Source organism: Salvia hispanica, chromosome 1 (assembly GCF_029641045.1).
Source record: "Salvia hispanica isolate PSC_SH4W2 chromosome 1, Shi_PSC_v1, whole genome shotgun sequence".
NCBI lineage: Eukaryota > Viridiplantae > Streptophyta > Magnoliopsida > Lamiales > Lamiaceae > Salvia > Salvia hispanica.
The window spans coordinates 41,011,178-41,026,835 of record NC_142692.1 but is presented as its reverse complement, the minus strand read 5'-3'; the positions used below and the strand labels follow the sequence as shown (position 1 = coordinate 41,026,835).

Here is a 15,658-nt window from a genome sequence, read left to right as displayed (position 1 = left end):
GAGCCTCTCAATTATGTGTTCCTTAACTATCAACTGTTTTGTTCGTGGAACATCTCCATGTTTTAATTGCAAAGCTTCACAGGCTTATCAAAGAATTCCAAACTGTTCAACCTTAAGCATAGATCTGAACAAGAATAGGAAGGTTTGAAATTAACTCATGACTATCAGTTGAGATATGTATAAGACATAATAATGTTCGCATTTATCAACCACCTTTGTGCAATCTTCAACATTTTTTTGTTCTTTTTCCAACTGGTTCGATCAGATCCGAATACTGCAAAAAAAGGTTGGCATAAATCATAGCTTATTTTCAATTTCCTAGCACGATGAAGTACAGTTAGATGATGTGATTAACTGAAAATGAAACTGTACTACTCGGACCTCGTCTCTAGTATAATGGTGTCAATATATAATCACTGATTATTTGTTTGATTCCAAAACCTCAAAGGTTCAACAAAATATAAGAACTTCTCTGATGAAACCACAAAGATTGTCAAATATTGCACTACTCATGCTCAAACAACATAATCATAATTTGATACTCCATTTGACACAGACAAATTAGGAGGAATTGTTCTTACCATATTCATAAACAAATCAAATGCATCTCTGAATCTCCTTATAAGGCAACAAGAAATAAGCAGCGTGTTTAAACGTGTGGCATCACACATATTTAACCTTCTAATCACATCTATGAAAGAAATGGAGAGGTCCATAGATTCTCTTTTGCTCAATTAACAGCATCCATCAATCATAGTACCATATGTTCTTCAACTTTTGTAAAGAGGAGTTGTTTTATTCCAGATATATTCTTGCTTCTACATCTGTTAAATGAAAATATCTTCAAAATTATGCTAATATCTCCTTCCATAAGTAGCCAGTATATAATTCGAATTTCAAACATAACCATTTTATTACACAGATCAAATTCCACCTCCAAATACCCCTTTCACTAAAATCAAATTAGGCTTCACGCCCATCTCGATCATTCTATCTAAATCCCCGCAGCCATTACAAGATTACATTTTTTGCAATAACCATTGATGAGACAATTGCAGGCATCATTTCTATATTCTCAATAACCTCGAGAGTTCATCATCCTATAAAGCTTCAAACAGTTTACTTTCTTTACAAAGAGCATAAATTAGCAGATTAAAAGTTTGCATACTTACAAGTAATCAATTCTCTGTAAATTTCCTCCTCGGCTTCTTGATAGCGCATCCTGAATTTCCCCCAATTTGTGTGAAAATCCCTAATTCATGCATAAAACAGCTATACTGGTAAAACGTAAAAAATTAAGTGACGACGACATCGTTTTGTGGCATCCGCGCGTTACATAATTGACACACCGCCTAAACTAAAATTAAAGTCTAATAAAATTATAGTAGTACTACATATTTAATATTCAATTTTTAAAGACTAAAATGTGATCTAATTCAGATTTAAACAGTACTTATAAAAAAAATAAAATTAAATACAACAAACACTCTTGTGCACGATGTACGTCTATTCTTCTCTATCATTTGCACCCAGTCCTCTCTCTCTCAATCGCACCGCCATGCACACGGTCGGTTGTACAAGTATGCACATTTCCACATTTCCGTTCTTCTACCTACTCGTGCTCTTCGTAGGCCCACGGGAGCTTTCCTTTCCCCAGAAAATATAATAAAGTACTCATAACATTTCAAACACATTTTATTTTATTTTTTAATATTTTTCAAATTGGTTTTAATTAAAGTTTTAACTAAAATTAGAATATTAAAATTCCAACTAAAGACACCTAAATTCCATTTCGACCAATTTTCTTCACGGAGCATATAATTTTCCCTTTTTCATTTTGCTTTACAATCTCCCTCTCTCTCTATCCCTTCTCGATCTCGATCTCGACAGCCATTCTTCAACGCCATATCTTCAGATCTAGCATACGGTGAAGGAGGCTGTAAATTTATCAGGTATGATCTAATTCATTTTTTTAAAGGATTTTGTGGAGTTTGTATTTAATCGTATTTACTGGATCTTCAGTTCCGTTTGCACGGCACCAGATCTAATTTTCGCCATCTATCTGTGGAATTTAGCTTATTAGTCATATGTTTGATTGTAGCTGATGTTTTAGATCTGAATTGGTGTGTTATTTTTATGTGGATGGAGGAATCGTTTGTTTATTAGGGGAATTTTTGTTCCATTGTTATTTGATTATGATTGTTCCTTGCTCTTTTCTTCTGTCGATTGGTATACCGTTTTGGTGGTAGATTTTGCTAGAAAGATTATTGCTTGCATGACTTGAAATGATGAAATCGCTATATTTTTGTTTTAGCAATTGATCTGTGTCATTTTGAATGTTGCATTTTTTATTCAATTAAGAGAAAAAGTTTTTTTGTGGTTTATTTAAGTATAACATGCTGCGCAGGCAAATTGATTGAGCTAGCCAATTCAGCATCTCTCAGGCAAGGGTGGGATGAAGAAGGTTTTTGATCAAACTGTCCGTGACATGTAAGTTTCTCTTACTATAACTTTATTCCATGGATATGCTGTCTTTGCACTTTATTTCATGGTTTGTATTCCCACTGTTTATTTTATCTTCTCTTAAATATAAACCAGTATCTAGATTATAGAAAAAATTGTATAGGAGGCTACTCTGGATATAGAATCGTTGAGCTATCAAGCTTGCAAAACAAATTAGCTTTGCCATTCAGAATCTCAAATATTTGATGATTTATTTAGTTATATTATGTCTTAGTTTTAGTCTGCCAAGCATTTCTTATGAATGCTTTGTTTGTCAACCTGCAGCAAGAGAGGGGTCAACAAGAAAGTTCTTAAAGTCCCATCAATTGAGCAGAAGGTAATATCTATATTGTCTTTTTGATTGCCTTTTCTCTCTGTACTTCACTTCTTTGTTTTTGTTGTCTAGCTAGTTCTTCTCAGCAGTTCTAACTTTTAATGCTTTTCCTCCTTCAGGTTCTTGATGCAACTAGCAATGAGCCCTGGGGTCCTCATGGATCCCTTCTGGCTGATATTGCTCAGGCAACTAGAAACTAGTAAGTGCATGCTGACTCGATATACTTCACTTGGGTTGCTTTTCATAGAGACGGTATTGAGCTCTGCCTTTTCAGTCATGACTATCAGATGATCATATCAGTAATATGGAAGCGTATAAATGATACTGGAAAAAATTGGCGTCATGTCTACAAGGTTTGTGTTCCTTAATTTGAGATTTCCTTTTTAGTTACCATTCCAAGTAGCAAATTCAAATCTAGAGAGATGACAACCATATCATTCTTTTTGCTGATCTCTGCAGGCATTGACCGTCTTGGAATACCTGATAGCCCATGGATCTGAGCGTGTCATAGATGATATCAAGGAACATGCATACCAAATATCAGTTAGTTTCTTCATTATCTAATTATTTTCTTATACAGCTTCACCTTGTATGTAAGTTGATGGGTGGTGTTTCTATCTTTTCCTCTTTTCCTAGACATTGTCCGATTTCCAATACATAGATTCCACTGGAAGAGACCAGGGTAACAATGTTAGAAAGAAGTCTCAGAGCATAGTAGTCCTTGTAAATGATAAGGAAAGGATACAAGAGGTTCGCCAGAAGGCCGCTGCTAATAGGGACAAGTAAGTAGCACAACAAGCTCTCCATTACCTGCATCTTAAACTTATTCTTATTGACATAAATATTAGGTTCTGTATAATGAATTATTATCTTTCATAATTATTTTGCTATTTGCAATTTTTAAGGCTGTGTTTGTATAGATTCATTGGTTACTAAATGCCTGTATGTATACTAATACTGAATCTTGTTCTTTGAATGTGCTTCATCTTCATCTAGGTTAACATCTCCGATTTTTAGTAGATTTTGAAATTTCATAGTTATGTTTTTGTTATGTTTTAAGGGATGAATCTACTTTGGGTAGTGTTTGCGAATGTGGAATTTTAAAGAATAATCTTTTCTAAAATCTACTCATATTCAAGTTTGAGTAGTGTGAGCAAGGGCTTTGAGGGAGCTCTGCCTACCCTGTTTTATGGGCTTCTTAGGTTGCAATGATGAGTTTTTTGCCGCACAATAGAGCAAAAATGCAAAATCAAATGCTTGTAGTCTGTATACATAAAATTGTTTTATCTCTTGGAAACTTTTTATCTGTTTCTTTCTGTATTTTCTTTGTTCATCCGCCTTCTCTCTGCATCCTGTTAGTTTTCTGTACATCCTCAGATGACTGTATGTTTGATCAGTATTACAATATTGTTTTTCTAAGTATGCTGCAAATTATCATAAACCATATTCTAGCTTTTGGTTTATCATCGTTGAAGCTGTGTACTTGTTCTTTTAACATCATATATCAACAGATTCCGCAGTAGTCCTAGTGGTGGTATGTATCATCCTGGCTCCGGAGGGTATGGAGACAGATATGATGATGATCGATATGGAAACCGAGATGATGATAGGAATGGCTATGGGAGAGATAGAGAATGGGGTTCTAGAGATGAGGATAGATATGGTCGGTATGGGGAATCATATGGTCGTGATGGAGACAGGTATGGTAGAGATAATGAGGAGCGATTTGGCCGTGATGGGTACAAGGATGATGATTACCAAGGAAGAAGTCAAAGCAATGATGATTATAATTATGGGTCAAGAAGTAGAAGTGCTGATCGGGAGAGAAATCCTGCAAATGAGGATGACAGCCAATATTCTTCAAGGTTTGCTTAGTTTCTATTTTCCCATATTCAGTGAATTTATTTGACTTAATTTTCCTTGGTGCCCATATCCAACCTTTTCTGTGCTACGTACCAATTATGATAAATTTAGTCCCAAAAGTGATAAAAACATGTTCGACTGTGTTGAGATCTGTTTTAAGAAGCATTTGTTATGGGAATAACATGTCAATCAATTATGGGTTTGTGAATAATATAACTGAACCAAATTTGTAGTAGTGATTGGATTAAAATGTGTATTTGACTTCTAAAAAGGAAATTTGAACCACCTTAATCTTTTCCACCCAGACTGATGATAAGTGCTTTTATAAATTTGATCTCTTAGGAAGACCGTAGATATAATGTAGCTTGTGAAACAGTCTACTTCATGCTTTACATGTCATATATTCTTCAATCTGAAAACTTTTGTTTAAGCTGGCTGATGAAGCTGACTGTTTGGATTGTTTCATTGGTTAAAATACTGTTGTCGGGTATCTAGAAACAAACCTGTAAATATTGCTTGATATTTTTTTTGATTGATAATCTGTTGAACTTTGGGACTAACATCTGCTAGAAGAGAAATGAAACCTCGATGCTGAAATAAAGATATGAAAACTTTTTAAAGCACCTTTTTGGACATGCAAACACTTGAATACTTAATATGCACATCGGCTTAACTAGTAAGAAGATGCTTCTCTAATGAGTAGGTTGGGGGTTCAAGTCACCAAGGAGAGAAAATGGGGAGCCAATATTGATCCACCTTAATAATAATAAAAAATATGCGTAGCAGGTTCCTCCCAAGAATCTTGGATAATACTGCTCTTGAAATGGTATTTGGGCCACTAGATTAGTGTGCTAGCTAGGAAAACTACCTTATCAATTTCATGGCCCTACTATGTGTTCATCTGTATTGAGATATGAATATTACAAGTCTTTTCCTTTTCAGAGGAAGTGGTGCAAAAGCTGATGACCAATCTCAAGATGGAAGGTAAATTCAATTGATCTATTTTGATGTATTGTTCTTATGAAATGATTAATTAATCATCATCTGAAGTTGTTTAATTTGTTTGACTTTTGAATCAGTACTGCTGGTAAGAGGATTGAAAGTAGATATTCTGGGCAAAGTGCTGGTGCACCTCCTAGTTATGAGGATGTTGTTGGTGGCACCAGCAGTCCTTCATACAATGAAAGGTAAGATTTCCTGTATATATGCTTTCAAGGACTTTCAGTTTGTGCATTAGTTCTGATCCATATCATTAGTAGGGATGGAGAATCTTCACAAGCATATGCCCCTAATGCATCCTCCCCCAAAGATGCTAGCCCAAACCATACAACAACCCCAGCTGCTCCACACCCTATTCCTGCTTCACCTCCTGCTTCAGCATCTCCTACTACTTCAGTTCAGACTACAGCTCAGGATAGCAACCGTGAAGTTGCTGGATTTGATGAATTTGATCCTAGAGGTTCATTTTCAGGTAAAGATCTAGTAACTATTGGAGCTGCACATCACTTTATTTCTTGTCTTCTTGTAATTCCTGGACTATGCTGATTGAATGCTTTAGGATGTCTGCCTTGCCATGTAATCTCTGTACTGCTTTAGGATGTCTGCCTTGCCATGTAATCTCTGTACTGCTTTGATGCTGTTGCTCCCGCCATTTGAAATCTATGATTTCCTTGTACTGCTTATTCTGGACCTGTTAAGATTTTTTTTCCGTCTATTAGCTACGAGATGTTGGGTTCATTCTTATTTTCTATCATCTTATATGTTTTAATAGCCGCCCCAGCCACCTCAAATGGTATAACTCCTGCCGCATCTGCTGTGGAAATGGATTTGCTGGGTGCTCTGTCTGAGCCTTTTTCTTCAAATCCGCTGGCTCTCGTACCTGCTGGGCAGCCTGATGCTTCATCTGAAGCTAATCCAAATGCAGGCTTTACCTCTGGACCCACATTTGTAGGTGGGCCGCCACCACCAGCAACTGACAATCAGGTACTTTATGATATTGTTTTGTGACTGATGACATGTGAAGTGGTTAATTGTGAGTAATATCATGTTAAAATAGAATGATGAAAATGGAAACAAGAACAAAACTCATTTGCTTATTACTGTATAATGCACATGTTGGTTGGTGGAACATTTGGAAATTTGATTTCACCCATTTGTTCGTGATTTTGTTTCAGCCTTTCGATGATCCATTTGGCGATGGTCCTTTCAGAGCTATTACATCTACAGATGGTGTACCAACTGAACAACAGATCAATACATTATCTGATTCATTCACTGTGAATTCCAGTCAGAGCCTTGATGTGCCTCAGTCAGCTCCTCAGAAGCCAGCTACCGAAGTTGGGGGTGCATTTTATGATGCAACGAACATGCCGTCTTCTCCTTTTGGAATGCCACCCACTTCAACCACACCAATTCCACAACAAGAGTCATCAACTGCTAGCCATGAGATCGATATATTAGCAGACATTCTACCTCCCTCGGCCCCCCAATCTTTTGCCAATACACAATCTGGTTACCAATCTGCACCAAACCAATCTCTGCCTCACAACGAGTTTCCGCCTCAACCCAATCAACCCACAATGCAGCCATCTCTAACTGGTCAGTATGCAACCCAAAATGGTTTTCAAGCACAACCTGGCCAACCTGGTGGTTTTCCTCCTACTCAACTTGGACAGCCTTCGATGCAAGCGAACTATCCTCCTCAACCAGCACACTCTGCTCCACAAGCAGGCTTTCCTTCTCAAACCATGGCTTTAGCCCTCCCTGGTCAAGCTGGTCAGGCACCACATTCAGGCTTTCATCCTCAAGGTGGTTCTATGCTGCCAAATCAGCCAAACATGAACTTTTATGGAGCTTACCATCATCAATCAGTGGCTGCAGCCCCAGCTGGTGGATACATGGTTCCTCCTACGTCCACGGGAGTTGCTACAAATCAAAATTTCCTTTCACATATGGGTTCTCAAGCTCCACAAGCACAATCAAACACTCTCGTGGCTCCAGTGTCTGTTACTCAAGCTTCAACAGGTTCTGCTGTAGCACCTAAACCAGACAAGTTCGAGACCAAGTCCACTGTTTGGGCTGACACTCTGAGCCGTGGATTGGTTAACCTCAATATTTCTGGATGTAAGTTTTGGCATTTTCATTTCTGATAAGAGTACATTTCATCGCTGAGCCTAAATTACTGTTGAAATTTATGCAGCAAAAACAAATCCATTGGCTGATATAGGAGTTGATTTTGATGCCATAAATCGCAAGGAGAAAAGGATGGAAAAACAACCAGCAACAACTACAGTAGCATCTACAGTTACCATGGGCAAAGCAATGGGCTCTGGATCTGGGGTTGGACGTGCTGGTGCCGGTGCTCTAAGGCCTCAGCCAAACCCAATGATGGGTTCTGGTATGAATTTTAACATGGCCGGTGGTCCCGGTGGGGGCATGGGCATGGGTGGCTATGGGGGAGGCCAACCAATTGGGAGAGGGATGGGGATGGGGATGGGACCGGGTGTAGGTATGAATATGCCAGGACCTATGGGTATGGGAATGGGAATGAACATGGGTATGGGCCCAGGGATGAACACGGGTATGGGCCCGGGGATGAACACGGGTATGGGCCCGGGGATGAACATGCAACAGCCTATGGGCCATCCTGGAAGTAACGTACCCGGGGGATACAATCCTACAATGGGACCTGGAAACTACAACCAACATCCATATGGTGGCTACCGATGAGCTCGGCCTCTAAAGGTGACATTGCTGGTTTATTTTACACAGAAAATGAGTCCCCCACCCTTAAACGCGGATTTACAATCAGATACTGCAACCAACAAAATTCTATTCACTTGTAATATTTTATGTTGGGTTTGTATAACGTGTGTATTCATTCTTTTTGGGGTTTTGTTTTTTATATGATATATACATATTTTTGGGTCACAATGAGCTATTGTACCAACGTGCCCCATAGTTCTATAGTTGTTGCTGCGTGATCTTGTATATTATAGCTCACCTCTCGGGTGCCTATTTTTTTGTTGTGATGTTCCTATGCACCATTTTGACAGTGCAGTTGTTGAAAGGTGGTTGCTTACCATGAATAAATTCGACATTCATTTCATTCCACGGTTTGGTTTCGGTTATTGATGTATTCAATATGACTATTTGTCGTACACCCGGCCCTCGGACATTTTTAATTACATGGATCTCTTTATTTTCTCTCTTTGCATATTCCCTCTTGATTTCTGTTCTCTCTTTCCGTCCCTCGTTGTCGGGAGTTCCGACAGTCCCCATTACCCTCCAATCCTTCGGAAAAGGAGTATGAAGACGCCAATTTGTGGGTGTGTGTTGTCGGATATTTTTCTATGTTGTGTGTGGTTTGTGGATGGGGCAGAGCTGAATGCAGAGTGGTGGTGACATCTCTGTCGTCTGGTTCAGTTTTGATTTCTGGTTTTTTCGTTTCTTGGTTGCATTGTTGATCGATCATTTCTTGATTTATAGAGCTGATTGTTGTTGATACTCAGTGAGATTAATGGAGTTATCTTTTCTAAATGGCGACATTGGTCCTTAAAATTATAAACTTTGCCTAAAGTTTGGTATTTTTCACGAACTTTAAAATTGGTCTATAATATTATAAACTTTGTAATTTGTTCGGTATTTCTCATGGCACGTCTATCATTATATTTGACTTACTTACGAGGCGTTTTTATCATACTTTACACAATTAAATCAGTATAGATTTTAACGTGACTTTTTATCCTAATACTTGTTATGAACTTAAAAAGTGGGTTAAACATTAAAATATTATAAAACATATCACGGTTGTCCATGTAAAATAAGATTGTGATGAAAATATTTTATTTGAATCAGTTTGTGAAATACCAAACAAAGTGCAAAGTTTATGATATCATAGGCTAATCTCAAAGTTTGTGGGAAATACCAAATTTTAGGCAAGTTTATGATTTTTTGGGCCAATATCTTTTTTAAATGCATGCTTGTTTTATTTTTGTCATTTCTTATTATCAATAATTAAGTACGCTTTTATCAATGTTTGATATAACTGACGATATTATAAACAAAATAAAATAAATTTTAATTTTAAATTTGTTTTTATGTTATTAAAATTAGTATCATGGATATAATTTGAGCAACCCAAGAATAATAAAAAATCTGTGTTGATATAGGAGTATTTAGTATTAACTTATGAATATTTAAAAGAAGTGGACCAATCCATTTATATAAATTCCAAGGGCCCAAGTCTAAATTATGAGCAGCCAACTCTCTCTTCTCTTTGCCTAAATTCAAAGTAGTCGCTCCCTCTCTCCAATTTCTCGTCGGCGACCAATTGATTTTCCGGTCTCATCTTCTCCCTCTCGCCTCTTTCACCTAGAAATAATAAAAAGGAAATAGAGATTACTTTCAAATGGTGCGCTGCCGCCGAAATTGAACAGAGAGAGAGAGAGAGCTGCGGTAGAATGAGCAGAAGGGTGCTCAATTCCAGTCTACTTTCTTCAGCAAAATTCTTCAACTCGCTAAAACCCTTCTACAGATTCTTCAGCACCGACGAAATTTTTCTCCAAGGACTAACCGCCGCCGACGGCAATCTCGAAGGATTATTAACGGACGATGAAGCCCTCTACTCCGCACCTCAAGACGCTCCAGCCCAGTACCTCTCATTTCTCAAGGAATCCATTTTTGATGCCAAAGCTGAAGTCTTTGAGTCAGTTAAGTGCTCAACCGATGCTATTTCAATCATAAACACGATCAAGAGCTCCAATGATGGGTTGGGAGAGGAATCCCAGAAATTCCTAAGGCAGTTTAGGGCGAAACTTGATGGGAATTTGGTGGTTGATGTGTTGAGAAATGTGCAAAATCCTGAATTGGGTGTTAGGTTTTTCATGTGGGCTGGGAGGCAGATAGGGTATAGTCACAATGTGACTGTTTATGAGGCTTTGCTGGAGTTGTTAGGCGGCGGTAGGGACGAGAGAGTGGACGATCATTTTCTGCTCGAGATAAAGGGGGATGATGGGGAAGTGCTGGGGAGATTGCTTAATGTGCTGATTAGGAAGTGTTGCCATGGTGGGATGTGGAATTTGGCACTTGAGGAGTTGGGGAGGCTTAAGGATTTCGGGTATAAGCCGTCTAGGGCGACATACAATGCGCTGGTGCGCGTGTTCTTGGAGGCTGGGAAGGTGGACACTGCTTTGCTGCTTCACAGGGAGATGTTGAGTTTGGGGTTTAAGATGGAGAGTCATATATTAGGTAGCTTTGTGCATTTCTTATGCAAAATAGGTAAATGGAGAGATGCATTAACTATGATTGAGACGGAAGAAGTCCAGCCTGATACTTTGTTGTATACGAAGATGATAATGGGATTGTGTGAGGGCTCTTTCTTTGAAGAGGCTATGGAGTTTTTGCATAGGATGCGGGTGGATTCGTGTGTTCCTAATGTCGTGACGTATAGGGTTTTACTTTGTGGGTGTCTGAATAAGGGGAAGCTGGGGAGGTGTAAGAGGGTTCTAAGTATGATGATTGCAGAAGGTTGTTATCCGAGCACTAGGATATTTTGTTCCCTCGTCCACGCCTACTGCAAATCCGGGGACCATTCCTATGCATATAAGTTGTTCAAGAAAATGGTTGAATGTGGTTGTAAGCCTGGTTATGTAGTTTATAATATATTGATTGGAAGTATCTGTGGTGGCGACAGCCTTCCAAGTCCAGACATGTTGGAACTGGCTGAAAAGGCTTACAGTGAGATGCTTGTTTCCAAGTTAGCATTGAATAGAATCAATGTTAGCAATTTTTCCCGCTGTCTTTGTGGGGCGGGGAAATATGAGAAAGCTTATCGTGTGATTCATGAAATGATGGGCAATGGATTTGTTCCGGAAGCTGGCACGTACAACAAAGTAATTGGTTTTTTCTGTGATGCATCAAAAGTAGACAAGGCCCTCTTACTATTTAAAGAGATGAAAGAGAATGGAGTCGTCCCAAATGTATACACTTACTCTATTATGATCGATAGGTTCTGTAAAGCTGGCTTGATTCAACAGGCTCGGTGCTGGTTTGAGGAAATGATGAGGGATGGCTGCCCTCCGACTGTGGTCACGTATACAGCACTTATACATGCTTACCTCAAAGTAAGGAAGATCTCTGATGCGAATGAGATATTTGAGATGATGTTGACACAAGGATGCCAGCCGAATGTTATCACTTTTACTGCTTTGATCGATGGATACTGCAAAGCTGGACAAATAGAGAAGGCCGGGGCGATTTATGAAAGAATGAGAGGTAATCTTGATGTTCATGATGTAGATATGTACTTCAGAATTTCGGATAATAGTAATAATGAGCCAAACGTTGTTACACATGGAGCTCTGATCGATGGCTTATGCAAGGTGCATAGGGTTAAAGAGGCAAACAAAATTTTAGATGCAATGATGGCTCAAAACTGTGAGCCGAATGCTGTTGTTTATGACGCTCTTATAGATGGATTCTGCAAGGTTGGAAAGCTAGATGAAGCACAGGAAGTTTTTGCTAAGATGTCAGAACGTGGATACACCCCAAATGTTTATACATACAGCTCTTTGATCGACAGGCTCTTTAAAGAGAAACGCCTTGATCTTGCTCTAAAAGTACTGGCAAAAATGCTTGAAAATTCGTGCATGCCTAATGTTATTACTTATACAGAGATGGTTGATGGTCTTTGTAAAAATGGGAAGACAGCTGAAGCATACAAACTGATGTTGATGATGGAGGAGAAAGGTTGCAATCCTAATGTCGTTACCTATACCGCCATGATAGATGGCTTCGGGGTTACTGGAAGAGTCGATAAATGCCTCGAACTCTTCCAAGAGATGACCAAAAAGGGATGTGCTCCGAATTATGTCACATACAGGGTCTTAATAAAGCATTGCTGTGGCGTTGGGCGGTTGGACGAGGCTTATCAGCTTCTGGAGGAGATGAAACAGACATATTGGCCGAGTCGTTTAGCGAACTATCAGAAGGTTGTGGAAGGCTTCAGCAAGGATTTTATGCTGAGTCATGAATTAGTCAATGAAATGGGTAATGATGATGCTGTTCCCCTTATTCCAGCTTACAAAGTTTTGATTGATAGCTTTCGGAAGGCTGGAAGATTGGAAATGGCTCTGCAGCTGCATCGAGAGTTTTCATCGTTGTCACCATGCTCATCAATGCAAAAGAATGTGTGTTCTTCTTTAATCGAGAGCCTGACAGCTTCAGGAAAAATTGATGAAGCATTTGAATTATACGCAGACATGATAGGAAAAGGTAATGTTCCCGAGTTTGCTGTGATTGTTGATCTCGTCAAGGGGCTTCTAAAAGTTAACAGATGGGGGGATGCGCTTATTCTTTCTGAAAGCTTGTGTCACATGGTATGCCTCTTTCTTACAGCGACATTGTGTGCTCTCGACTTATCAATACATTATCATAATTCCTGTTATTTGTATGTGTTGATCTGTGCAACTTGATGTAGTTTTTTATAATTGCATAAATCGGTAAGCATGTTGGCATCAACAGGATCAGTTTGAAGGGTTTTGATGATTATCTAACAGATAGTGCCTTTAACATTCGAATAATCTGATATTTGCTGTATGGTTTTTTGGGATAACAGGATATCCAGTGGTTGACAAATCAGAACACGCAAAAACAGACGTAGAGTGGTTTCTTATTTTACCCCTCTCGTTACAATTGGATAGCGAAGCATTCAACAAATCCTCTCTAAAATTTGCATCGAGTTAGAAACACAAAAACGACAAACATGTGCTTCTCTTCATGCCAGGTATGTTGCACGTCCGGCTTCTTGCCTTTCGTTTGTGCAGTTATATATTTTCTCAGTTATCCAATCTTGTTCGTAGAAAAGATGGTTAGACGAAAGTGGTTGTATGGATCCAACACTTCAACCACTCTCTAGTCCTTTTTTTTTTGTTTCAAGAGTTTCAGCTTTTAATTGTTTTTTCAGATCTCTTCTCGAAATTGAAGAAACGAAACATCCCAATTAGACATGTAGAGCTCGGTGTCGAGTAACACAGTAGCCTAGTCGAGCATTTTCCCGTAATATTTGTCTAACTACAGGACCATGTTGATCTAGTAGATATGCAAGGTTTATTGAGTTTAAAGCACTATCGTTTTCCAATTTTAGTTATGTTTGCTTACGGTGCAGAAAATGGCCACTCGTTGGCGCCCCATACGTCGTGAATATGCTATAGCTGAGCTGTTGGCCATCTAAGACACGAGTAAAGGCTCGATCCTTGGCCAACCAAAATGACAATTAGATGATATTTCTCGATGGGAATCACTGGTAATGGAAAATTACAGAACTTGATGAGCTAAATGAATTTTCGGAGAATGCAGAAAGAAAAATGGAACTGATGAAACTGATTTTGGAGTGTTCAAAATTGCTGTTGGAACTAATTTCATATAGCAAAGATGATCTGCTGCATTGTTGGAAGTGGTCATGTAAATATGATCAGTAGATTATTAGTACATTGTTGGTTTCTCTAGTTTTAACCGTAAAATATGTCTATAAATTACTAAATTGTTGATTTGTTCTGATTTTGCTATCACTAATGACATGTCTTGGACTTACTTGCATTACGTTTATTGTTATTCAAAATTACACTTTTTGTTCAGCACGATTTAGTTTATTACATAGAGAAGGAATAAAATAAAAAATAGAGTAATGATTTCCATTGTTAATAAGAGCATCTTCAATTTTCACTTTGAATTAGATAATGAGTTAGAATTACATTAGGTAAAACATAGGTTTTGAAGTGGATAGAGGAATGAGGAGTGCTAACCATGCGCGAATGTGACGACCAACGGGGGCAGCGGCACACCGTTGATAGCACTGTATCAAAGATTTTAGGAAAAAATGTGTATAACCATCTGAAGTACACGATGCATGTATGAACATAAGTATGCTTAGCTTTATTGAACGCATGACCATCCCAATAACTATTATATACAAATGTGTAGTTGCATATGCGTGTATTTGAAAGTTGTAAAATACTTATGCAAGATTGATAATGATATGGATTGGGAATTGATCCCTTGGAATTTTTCAGAAAAAGAGAGATTGTTCTGCTGGATTTTATGCGCATAAAATAAAGTATAATCACAACTACAATCTTGTATACTCCCTCCGTCCCACATAATTTTACACACTTTGACCTGGCACGGGTTTTAAGAAATATAATGGAAAGTGAGTTGAAATAGTTGGTGGGATGTGGGTCCTACTTTTAAAGTATTAGTTTTATAATAAAATGTGAGTAGAATGAGTTAGTGGAATATGAGGTTTACTGCCAAAAATGGTAAAAGTGAAATGGGGAAAATTATGTGGGACGGCCCAAAATGGAATATTGGATAAAATTATGTGGGACGGAGAGAGTATATTGTCAAAAAAATGCCCATTCATTAATAAATACCAAATCCTAATATTTAGTGTGAAGAATCCCAATGTGTCAACTGTAAACGTATCTAATGCTATTATTAATTCCATCTCAAGAAAATTAAGTACTTCGTCCTAATAAATATGAAACGTTTGCTTTTCAACACAAGATTTTATGTAATGTTATTTTGTGAATTAAATAAGAGAGAGTACAGGAAAAGTAGAGATAAAATTATTTCTATTTAAGAAACGTTTCATTTTTAATGGGACAACCCAAAAAGAAAAACGTTTTATTTCTAGTGAGACAGAGGAAGTACTATAGTTCTAGATTATAAATTTAATTTCACTCATATTTAGTGACATAGTACTAAAATAAAAAAAAATAAGACATTTAAAACCGCACAATTAATTAGTAAAAGATTATACTCCTTCCGTTCCACAGTAATAGAGTCATTTTTCCATTTTGGTACATTACATAGCAATAGAGTCATTTCCCTTTTTAGTAAGAGTCAATATATTTTCCACACCTATTTTACTCTTTCTTACTTTATTCTTTCTACCTTCTT

General features: G+C 37.9%; 2 protein-coding genes across 4 annotated transcripts; both read left to right on the top strand.

The window, feature by feature from the left end:
* The first annotated feature begins 1,719 nt into the window (after positions 1 to 1,719).
* Positions 1,720 to 8,807, top strand: LOC125221042 (ENTH/VHS family protein). Of its 2 annotated transcripts, none has more exons than XM_048123168.2 (14): positions 1,720 to 1,952; positions 2,408 to 2,490; positions 2,788 to 2,839; positions 2,956 to 3,035; positions 3,111 to 3,189; positions 3,296 to 3,379; positions 3,473 to 3,618; positions 4,348 to 4,701; positions 5,642 to 5,683; positions 5,779 to 5,886; positions 5,956 to 6,170; positions 6,471 to 6,682; positions 6,874 to 7,822; positions 7,899 to 8,807. In XM_048123168.2, the coding sequence occupies exons 2-14, from the start codon at positions 2,456 to 2,458 to the stop codon at positions 8,426 to 8,428; spliced, it is 2,886 nt and encodes a 961-aa protein (XP_047979125.2). In that variant the 5' UTR covers positions 1,720 to 1,952; positions 2,408 to 2,455; the 3' UTR covers positions 8,429 to 8,807. The 2 variants fall into 2 exon arrangements, with proteins under 2 accessions (XP_047979125.2, XP_047979126.2); XM_048123169.2 differs by having other exon boundaries at positions 1,727 to 1,952; positions 5,959 to 6,170.
* Positions 8,808 to 9,956: 1,149 nt separating this feature from the next.
* LOC125223378 (Tetratricopeptide repeat (TPR)-like superfamily protein) lies at positions 9,957 to 14,299 on the top strand. Of its 2 annotated transcripts, none has more exons than XM_048126500.2 (3): positions 9,957 to 13,077; positions 13,317 to 13,484; positions 13,866 to 14,299. In XM_048126500.2, the coding sequence occupies exons 1-2, from the start codon at positions 10,162 to 10,164 to the stop codon at positions 13,359 to 13,361; spliced, it is 2,961 nt and encodes a 986-aa protein (XP_047982457.2). In that variant the 5' UTR covers positions 9,957 to 10,161; the 3' UTR covers positions 13,362 to 13,484; positions 13,866 to 14,299. The 2 variants fall into 2 exon arrangements, with proteins under 2 accessions (XP_047982457.2, XP_047982458.2); XM_048126501.2 differs by lacking the exon at positions 13,866 to 14,299 and adding an exon at positions 13,665 to 13,824.
* The last annotated feature ends 1,359 nt before the right edge of the window (positions 14,300 to 15,658 follow it).